The 10,415-nt window shown below is 35.7% G+C and overlaps 2 protein-coding genes across 2 annotated transcripts; one reads left to right on the forward strand and one right to left on the reverse strand.

The window, feature by feature from the left end:
* Positions 1–2,246: 2,246 nt before the first annotated feature.
* Positions 2,247–5,716, forward strand: LOC107803568 (CBL-interacting protein kinase 2-like). Its single transcript, XM_016627310.2, has 2 exons — positions 2,247–2,496; positions 3,842–5,716. Exon 2 carries the CDS (start codon positions 4,163–4,165, stop codon positions 5,501–5,503), a length of 1,341 nt encoding a protein of 446 aa, XP_016482796.1. The 5' UTR covers positions 2,247–2,496; positions 3,842–4,162; the 3' UTR covers positions 5,504–5,716.
* Positions 5,717–7,602: 1,886 nt separating this feature from the next.
* LOC107803565 (uncharacterized) lies at positions 7,603–8,965 on the reverse strand. Its single transcript, XM_016627305.2, has one exon. The coding sequence runs from the start codon at positions 8,899–8,901 to the stop codon at positions 7,858–7,860; it is 1,044 nt and encodes a 347-aa protein (XP_016482791.1). The 5' UTR covers positions 8,902–8,965; the 3' UTR covers positions 7,603–7,857.
* Between the last annotated feature and the right edge of the window lie 1,450 nt (positions 8,966–10,415).

Below are 10,415 nucleotides of genomic sequence, written 5' to 3' on the forward strand. Positions count from 1 at the left end.
GTTGCCATTGTCTGGCTGAAGGTTATCCCTCAGGAGGTCTCACAGCTGTCCCATTTATAAAATTAATTTTATTTCTAATAGAGAGGGAAACTAAAACAGTCCTTCTCCAACTACCATAGCAAGTTTCATCAAAAGAAGTAGAGACTAAAGATGTTCCTAACACGTCTGAGGGATGTACATACAAAGGATGGCAGGGATAGGTATAATCATCTTCATGAAACACAATGCGTGAATTACTAGTAGTAGCAGAAGGCGGGGTGACATGCTCAGAATTATCATTTGCTATTATACAAGTAAGAATAACAGACAAACACTAGAAGACAAGAGAAAAATTCAGATATACCAGCCTCTATCGCAACCGGACAGAGAACGACCTTCAAAATTAGGGAAACCAGAAAAGTCAAACCCTAGTTCTCCCAAACGTGCTCAAAATCAAAACTCGCCCGACAAACAACCACTTCCGTAGAAGAAACAGATGTAATAGAGCAAAAAACCACATGAATTTGAAGAAATCAGCTAAAATTCCCACAGAACAACGAACACCGTCGTACCTCGAAAACTCCGATGAAAACCTTCAAGGGTAACATCGACTTGAAGCTAAGAACGAGATAATCACAGATCTACACTCTGATACCATGTTAACAATTGATATACGAGTGAATTTGATTAGTGAAAATTAGGGCTATAGTGAAGAACTTGAGAGAAAAATGGAGAAGATTCCAGATATTTTCTTATTAGAGAAATGAGAAAAGATTAAGAGCCCGTGTCTGGTGGACCGGGTCTCTCTGTATTATATATACAAGGCTCAATGGCCCAAAACTAATGAGACTATCTACTGTAGAAAATAAATACAATTGGGCCTGAATAATTGAAATGAAATATCAACCCATATTTATAAGTCCAACATGCAACTAACAAACAGAGATATTATATGTAATGACCCGATCATTCATTTTGTGTACAAAAATTATATAAATTTTATACACTTTTTCTACCAAATGTAAATAGTTTCTGGCGCGGGCTAAAAGTGAATGCCCATTATTTTATTTGGCCCAATAATCCCAACTCAATCAGTGACATTCACCCTTCTAGCCCATAGGCCTTTATGGAGACAACTTGGTTCCAACATTAACAATGTGAACATGACATGCTCATTAATGGAATTCTCTTTATCCTTGTCTAAATATTTAGTAGAAATGACACCATGTAGCCACTTTAAAGGGTTGTTATTTAGAAATTAGCCAGTGCGTCTTGAATTTTAGTTTTTCAATTTAATTTTTCTGGACAAAAATGTTCTAAGTTGTCCTGAAGTTAGATTTTTAGTTTAAAATTTCAGGATAAAATAAGTACTAGCTAATCTCTAAATAGCATCCCTGAGAATGGCTATATGTACAGTTGCCCCAAATATTTTGTCTTTCTTGGCCCAATCAGTTAACTAAACATCAAGTCCCAATGGACCAAAAGTAGACTGTCACTATAGTCCAAGTCCACAGGACCAACAACCTTGGCACAGAATTTTTGGAGAGGGTATGCATTGGGGAGAAACCTTATATAAAGATCATTTTTATAACAATATTGTTCGAGGTACAGATTTCCCCTTCTACACTTGAAATTTAGAAAAGTAAAATGAATGACTTAAAACAAAACATCTCTTTAAGACTCCTCCACAATTTTCTTAGTGTTTATTTATTGAATATTGATTTCTAGTGTACTAAATGCAGGATTCAAGAAAAGGACATATCATATTTGGACAATATTGCTATCTCTTTCTAGGTACGATTTATATGGTTTGAATTAATGACCACCAAATTATATGAAGAAAACTCTTACCTTAAAAATATATATGATCTTAAATTCATTTTATATCACATTAGTTGGTTAGATACAAAATTTAAAATATTAATTTAACATGTATACCATATTACTAGTGACTAGTAATGGAAGAAAATAGAGAAGTGAGGATTGAAAATTTAATTTGAGTGTAACAAGACCGCGTCAAGTTTAAAATGTAAATAGTTTAAAACATTTGAATTCTTAAAATTTTTATTAGAAAATAAACTGTATAGAATATTCTATACATATCAAAATTAATTTCGAATTTGGAGAATATCACAACCGTATAAATTGGATCAAATAAAAAAGTATCAAAACAGAAACGGAAAACATTATTCTAATTAGTAATTTCTAGGGTAGTCCCAAGGAATAAACTATTAAGGTTTTATTTGATTTCTAATAGAAAATTCTCCTCCTTTCCCGAGATACCTAACACGTGTCACATATTTGGTCTCTTTTGGCCGATTGCAGAAGCTTTACCTAATTTTCACTTGCAGAAAATTTCTCTCACCTAACGGCCAATTCCTACCAAACTATTTAAAACACTCTTGTTTTTTCAACACAAACAGATTTCACAATCTCAACTTTACGAAGAGCTTCTCTGTCTCTCTCTCTCTCTCTCTCGGCTTCGGATCCGTCTGAAGCTCTTTAACCCTTAACGAGGTATTATTCTTTCTTCAACCCGTTTTAGTTTCTTTTTCTCTTTTCCCATTTCTTTGTTTTTTTGGGTAATTTGCATTGTAGTTTTGGTTCTATTCTTGAATTTACTAGTAATGGAGGCAGAATTTTCAATCGAGGGGATTAAAAAATATATAAAAAAGTATTTATGTGAAGATGTTAAGTTTATTCGACATCTAATATATATATAACTTAACCTTATATACATAAATATACCGGCAAAAGGGGTTTCAATGAACCGGGGGAGGGGCGGAGCTAGGTGGGCTGTAGGCTGGCCGAATCCCCTTCGCCGAAAATTACCTTGTATACAACAACAACAAACCCATTGTAATTCAACAAGTGGGGTCTGGGGAAAGTAATGTGTTTGCATACCTTATCCCTACCTTCAAGAAGGCTGAGAGGCTTTTTTCGGAAGTCCCTCGACTTAGGATAGGAAAAAGGAAGGGCAACAACAACAAGCATACCAATTAGAAAATTGAAGCAAAAATACAAAACTAAATACGCGAGGTATTGCAATCAATATATAATTACCTTGTATATATAATGTTAGTAATTTTTTTCTTATATACAAGATGTTGAATCCTCTTAGATTCTTTGCGTGTTTGGTTTTTTATTTTTTGGATCTCCTTGGTGAAAATCCTACTTCCACCACTTGGGGGGTCGGGGTGATAAGTCATCTGAGGTCGGGTATTTCGAAGATCATTTCTTTGTCTTTATGTGCTAATGAATATTTACAAATTTGATCTGAAACGTATATTTCATGCGTCATCAGCTCATATTTTATGTATCAAGTTTTTGCATCTTTTTTTTAAAGATAAGAAGGGTGATTATAATTTATTTTCAATATATTTATTATGCTAAACATCTGAACTTCACAAAAAAGGGATCTATCAAAGACTATGAAATGATTCAATCTAGCTAAATTTTCGACCTTGATGAGTTAAATTTGTCCAATATCACCGCGTGAACATAATATTGCATTAGGTTACAAATGTAACTCCTGAAGGATCGACCACAATTTGAATTTCTAAACATACAGTATACTCTTCCTTATCTTTTATAATTCATATTTTATGGTAAGGAAGAAATCGTAACTCTGGAATGGACCGTTTAACTGCAGTTGTATTCTTGAGGCAGAGAGTGTCATAAGTTAAAATGCGATATTCATCTTGATATAATGTTCTTTTGCTTTTTCCCTGTTCCTGATACTACTTTCAATTCACATATCATTTTTTTCATAGTCACCAGTTTCTGCTCGTGTTTAAGTTAATAATTGTTAAGCTTGCATTGCAAGTTCCTGACTCTCTCTCTTTTACCTATTGATGTTCAGTGCTTGTAAAAGCAAAATAATTGGGATGCAGAAGGATGGGGTTATATAGCAGCGATTACCTTTTGGTGGCTACTAAATTTCCGTGTGCATTGGTGTTAGTCTTCCTCATCCTTCGTGATCTCAAATGTGCAGCTCACAGCACACTTAACTTCTCGTGCCGGATGCACAATGAAACGACAACCCTTATACATCCCGTCATGCTGAAGCACAGTCTTGTCGGAGACGGTTGAGCTCCGTAACAAGGCCTCCTGCCTGTTATAAACGAGCATCTTTACAGCAGGAGAAAGTTACTTGTAGTTGTTACTAGGATTGTTGGTTCAAATGGAGGAGAAGAAAGGAAATGTATTGATGCAAAAATATGAGTTGGGGAGATTATTAGGCCAAGGAAATTTTGCTAAGGTTTATTATGGAAGGAATCTTGAAACGGGACAGAGTGTAGCCATCAAGGTAATTGACAAAGAGAAGGTTCTGAAGGCTGGACTGATCGAACAGACTAAGAGAGAGATATCTGTTATGGCACTGGTCAAACACCCAAATATTCTACAGCTATACGAGGTCATGGCAACTAAATCTAAGATTTACTTAGTGATTGAACATGCCAAAGGCGGTGAGCTTTTCAAAAAATTGACGAAGGGGAGGCTCAAGGAAAATGTAGCTAGGAAGTACTTTCAACAATTGATTAGTGCTGTTGAGTGTTGCCACAGCCGAGATGTTTATCACCGTGATCTGAAACCAGAAAATGTGCTGCTGGCCGAGAATGGAAATCTTAAGGTATCAGACTTTGGATTGAGTGCGTTGGCCGAGTCTAAGAGGCAGGACGGCTTACTCCACACAACATGTGGAACCCCGGCTTATGTTGCGCCTGAGGTGATTAGCAGAAAAGGATATGATGGCGCCAAAGCTGACATCTGGTCTTGTGGGGTGATCTTATTTGTCTTGCTGGCCGGTTATCTTCCGTTCCACGACTCAAATCTTATGGAGATGTATACGAAGATAAGGAAGGCTGAGTTCAAATGCCCAAATTGGGTCCCACTAGAAGTGCGGAAATTAGTTTGTAGGATCCTTGACCCGAACCCTCATACAAGGATTTCAATAGCCAAAATAAAGGAAAACTCCTGGTTTAAAAAAGGGTTGGATTCAAGAAATGCGGGAATCAAATTAGAAGAGAAGGAAAACTTTAGCGTAGATGCCAATGCTAATATCGATGCGTGTACGCATAACAGTACCTCTCCCTCTGCGTCAAAGCTAGAGTTACCAAAACTTACAAATCTAAATGCATTTGATATAATCGCTCTTTCAAGTGGATTTGATTTATCTGGTTTATTCATAAGAAAGGATCAGAAGGAGGACTTGCAATTCATTTCAGTGAAGCCTGCTTCTTCTATCATGTCCAAACTTGAGGAAGTCGGCCGTAACCTAAAGCTGGAAGTAAAGAAGAAAGAAGCTGGATTTATAAGATTAGAGGGATTGAATGCAGCTAGATATGAGACTCTGTCCATCGATGTGGAAATTTTTGAAATTACGCCGTCCTTCCACTTGGTTGAGCTGAAAAGATCATATGGTGATAAGGTGGAGTACCAAAAGATGCTGAGACAAGTTATAAGACCTGCTCTCGAGAAAATTGTTTGGTCTTGGCAAGGCGAGCAGCCAATTAATAGTTAGCAGAGACAGTAAAAAAGAGCTTCTGATGTCCTGATATTCACTCTGTAAGTTGATCTCACTTTAGTAATCAATACTTAAAGTAGTACTTGTCTGTTTGGTTTTAGTCCTAATTGTCAATTTTACTATGTATCAGCTTGCTTAAGGCAATTTTCTAAGAATATTATAGACAAACTTATCTTATTAATTTTTTCAAGTTCTTTTGCTGTTCTTTTACTGCTGTAATTCATGAGTGATCCACATTTTTCTGGCTTCTATTGCACTCTTCACGAAATTTAGGAATAGTAGCATAAGTATTTCCAGTCAATGCCAAAGTTGATGATAACCACAGGGAAGTATCATAATGGTCGTACTCATGAAGCTTGACCTTGAAATGTGTCTTTTGTTCGGAAATATGGTGATTTGGATCTTATTACCTCTCCAACTACCTGCTCCGTACACCAAAAACACAGACTCTGTAAACACCTATACTTAACAAAAGATACACGTCGCTTCTCTCCTTCAAAATATCTTTTATTTCTTTCAAGACAAATATTCCACATGACACATAAAGGGATAGTCCTCCATATGAGCTTAGTACTACTGCCAACTTTCTGTCCTTGCCAACATAGGGAAATACTCTTCACATATTGTGGCATGACTCACTGAACCCTTCAAATATTTAGGAACATTGCCCAAATCCCTTATTGCCTTAGTTGCGCGGACTCTTCGCTTTTGGTGTAGAGGCCGTCTCGACACAGGACGGGTGCGGGTGCGGGACACGTCCCGGATTCGGTCAACTAACTTCGGATACTTTGAACCTAGTCCATCGATAAATTTGCGGGAAAAATTGAAATTTTGATTGTCAAAATTAAAAATAAAAAAGATTTAAGACATAGGAAACGGCATACCTTCAATATTATACACCCTCCGTTTCAATTTATGTGAACATATTTGACTGGGCACATAGTTTAAAAAAAGAGAGAAGACTTTTGAACTTGTGGTGTAAAAGATTTAAGACATGGGAAACGGCATACCTTCAATATTATACACCCTCCGTTTCAATTTATGTGAACATATTTGACTAGGCACATAGTTTTAAAAAAGAGAGAAGACTTTTGAACTTGTGGTGTAAAATGAGACATATATATTTTGTGTGGTTATAAATCATTGCATAAAGGTAAATTGTTTCCAAATAGTGAAATGGGTCATTCTTTTTGGCACGGACTAAAAAGGAAATAGGTTCACACAAATTGAAACAGAGGGAGTAGTTCTTTTGTCTCATATTTGCTGCCTCGCTTTTCAGAAAAAACCAAGAATTCAATTCTACAATATTCATATAAGTTTTTCATAGAATATCTCTCAAAATTTAATATCTTTATAGCTCTATTGTTTATAATTTTGAATTTTCTTAGCCGAATCCCCGCACCCTTATCCATACCTTGATTCGCGCCCCCGAATCTTAAAATTTAGATTTTGCCGAATCCGATACTCGGATCCGTGCCCGTATCCGCAACCGAGTCCGAGCAACTTAGCTTGTCGCTTAACTCACAAATAAAGTATCTGGTGCACATCTGGAAGCCCCCTTTTTGTAGAAACTGGTACTTTATACTATTTATTAATTTGTGATTTTCTTAGTACAATTGAGCACTAACAGATCTTTAGGTTGTTACTATAAAAACACTATCTTGATTCAATCGGAGTGACTTCTGATAAGCGATTCAATTGGAGTAACTTGGATTACCTGCAATAAGTTTAGGTTTCTTTCAATTAAATTGTGGACGCCTTTTCTTCTATTCCTACTAGGTAAAGTGGTGGTCACAAAGTAAACTTGAAGTTATCCTTTTACCACTACAATAAACAGGAATACGCCATTCTACTAGTTAAAACATCATACTACTATAGTTCAATCCTTACTTTTGTTTATGAGTTAGTTTGGCTGTTTGGGAGATGTTCAAAATGTCAACTTTGACATGATAAATATAATTGCTCACTGAACTAACAAATCACTAGTCCAAAAACCATATAGGAGAAAACAAAAAAAGAAGATGAAAATTGTTGGAGCCATCAAGAATGGTGTAGTAATGGAAGGAAAGTAGAAGCATAACTATGACGATTTAATGTATGAAGTGAAGTAGAATTCTCAAGAAATTACATTCCAAAATATTGATACAATGAGCTGAATCAATGAAGATCACAACGATCTTCGATATCAAAACAACTTATACAATAAAATAAAACACACCACTTAGATCTGATCATTTTAAAGCCATACATACAACTTAGGAACAAGGTAGAAAAATAAATGGAGATGCAAAGAAGTTAAAAGCCAAGGAGATGATGGAAATTATAGAGAAGAATGGCTTTAATATCAATTACTAGTAGGCTGGTGGTGGAGGTGAACTGTAGGTGGGAGATTGCTCATACTTTACCGGTGGGGGAGGTGACGCGTAGGTGGGAGTTTGCTTGTAGTAGCTTGTTGTTGTTGTTGGTGGTGATTTGTAGTATGGTGGTAATTGTTCATCAATTTTTGGTAGATGTGGTGTATTGTAAGTCGTAGGTAATTGCTCGACGTATTTGGGTGGGGGTGGAGGAGATTTGTAGTATGGTGGAGGAGATGATTTATAGTAAGTTGGGGATTGCTCGTAATATTTTGGTGGTGGAGGTGGAGACTTATATGAAGGTTGTTGCTCGTAATACTTTGGTGGAGGTGGATGAGATTTGTAGGAAGATGGTGACTGCTCGTAGTATTTCGGTGGGGGTGGAGGTGACTTGTAATAGGAGGGTGAATGTTCATAGTATTTTAGAGGGGGTGGAGTTGACTTGTAATAAGAAGGTGATTTCTCATAATACTTTGGTGGTGGTGGAGACTTGTAGTAAACTGGTGACTTATAATATTTTGTTGGTGGCTTCGGCTTGTTGTATTTCGCAGGAGCAGGTGACTTATAATATTTTATTGGTGATGGTGACTTGTAGTAATAGTGTTTTGAAGGAGCAGGTGACTTGTAATACTTAATCGGCGATGGTGACTTGTAGTTGTGTTTTGGAGGAGTGGGTGATTTGTAATATTTTGTTGGTTTTGGTGCTTTGTAGTAATCATGCTTCAAAGGTAGTGGTGATTTGTAATATTTTGTTGGTTTTGAAGCTTTGTAATAATCATGCTTCAAAGGTAGAGGTGATTTGTAAATGTTGGTAGAATGGCTATGGTACTTTGATAGCGAAGGCGACTTGTAATAGTGTGAAGGATAATGTTTGTAAGAGACCGTTACCTGGGCATGGTACTTTGAAGGCGAAGGTGATTTGTAGTACTTAGAGGGTGAGGGAGAAGTGTCGCCATAAGAGTAATCAGCAACAACAGTAGTTGCTACTAAGCAAATTGCCAAAGTAAATGCAAGTTGCCCCAGATTTCCAAAGCTTCTCATTTTGAATTTGCAGGCAACTATAATTGGAGAAGGGAAGGTAAGAACTAAGACTTGTGTTGTAAAGTTAAGGACTTTTGCTTTTATATAGCAACATGACAACCTCTTACATATTTGTGTAATGGCTTTATGGCTGCCCACTAAGTTAATAGAAAAGTCCAAATGAGAACTTGTTCAATTGCTTAGTGGAAGGCCACTTCATGATCTAAAATGGCTAAAAAGATAAGTCCCTTGACAAGCATCTCTTTAAGTTAATTGATTACATACTAACTTTGTAAATGTTGTGACATATCACAACATTATGGCTAACCACTAAAACAATAAAAGAGGGGAAAAGCAAAATAATATTATTATACATGTGAGATCAAGTCTTTTTTAGGGGTTAAGTGAAATATATAAAGAAATAAACCTACCACACACACACACACACACACACATATATATATATATATATATATATATATATATATATATATATATATATATATATATATATATATATATATATATATATTTAACATTGAAATCTCATGATATGTAATGGAAAATAGCTTTTTTGTCCGTATTGATAAGGTCTGCGTATACATTATCCTTCACATATCCAACTTGTGAGATTTTATTGGGTTTGTTGTTGTTGTAAATCTCATGATATGTACGAATATAATCTGAAAAAGCTTAAATCATAACATGTGAAGCAAAACCTTCAAGAAGTTCCAATTCTGAGAAAATCCAGTACCAACCCCTTGTCTTTCTTGGTAAGACCAAGACAAACAACGATTTTCGACAAGTCACTTTGAATTGGAAGAGCAAAAATTTTCGACAAGTCACTTTGAATTGGAAGAGCAAAAAGCGGAATTAGAAGAGAACTTTCTTTCTCTTTGTGGATAAACAATTCACTTTCAAATTCTGAATATGCAAGTTCCCAAACTTACCATACACAATATCAATATGGGGCAAGAAATATTTTTAAAAAAAAAAAACAAGATAAACATTAAGTATATATAATTTCTATGCACTCATGACTTTAAGTTTAGAATAAAGCAAAATTTTGTAAATGCACATATGAGTATAGTGCATTTTCAAGAAGCTGAACTGAGATAGATATCATATGTATATGTTCTCACTCAGTTGCCTACACCTGGGCTTGGAATATCTTCATGTTGTCTATAGAAATGATCAAAATCATCATCTTCTCCACCATAATCCTCTTTAGCTTTAATATCCTCTGAAAATATTCCTTCAAATTTCTGATCAACAAATTTCTTGGGCTTTGTTTCACCTCTTGTTATTGGGCTGGCCCAGCCCATTCCACAACACCCTCTTGATTTAGCCATCACAAATTGTATATGAAATATAAAAAATGAAAACAAGACAATGAAAAACAGTGGACTGAGTTTTATTTTCCTGCTCACAGCCATTATTTTTCTACTGGAGAAACTATAAAAAGGAGAAGAGAATGTTTGATTCTTAGTCATGAATTATAGGCTAGGCAAATATAATGGGAGCTTCTAATTAAT

The sequence above is a fragment of the Nicotiana tabacum genome, chromosome 13 (assembly GCF_000715075.1).
Source record: "Nicotiana tabacum cultivar K326 chromosome 13, ASM71507v2, whole genome shotgun sequence".
NCBI classification, from domain to species: domain Eukaryota; kingdom Viridiplantae; phylum Streptophyta; class Magnoliopsida; order Solanales; family Solanaceae; genus Nicotiana; species Nicotiana tabacum.

Bases quoted from the DNA above. Each gene is read 5' to 3' on its own strand.
- LOC107803568 (XM_016627310.2), top strand. From the start codon at position 4,163: ATGGAGGAGAAGAAAGGAAATGTATTGATGCAAAAATATGAGTTGGGG.
- LOC107803565 (XM_016627305.2), bottom strand. From the start codon at position 8,901: ATGAGAAGCTTTGGAAATCTGGGGCAACTTGCATTTACTTTGGCAATT.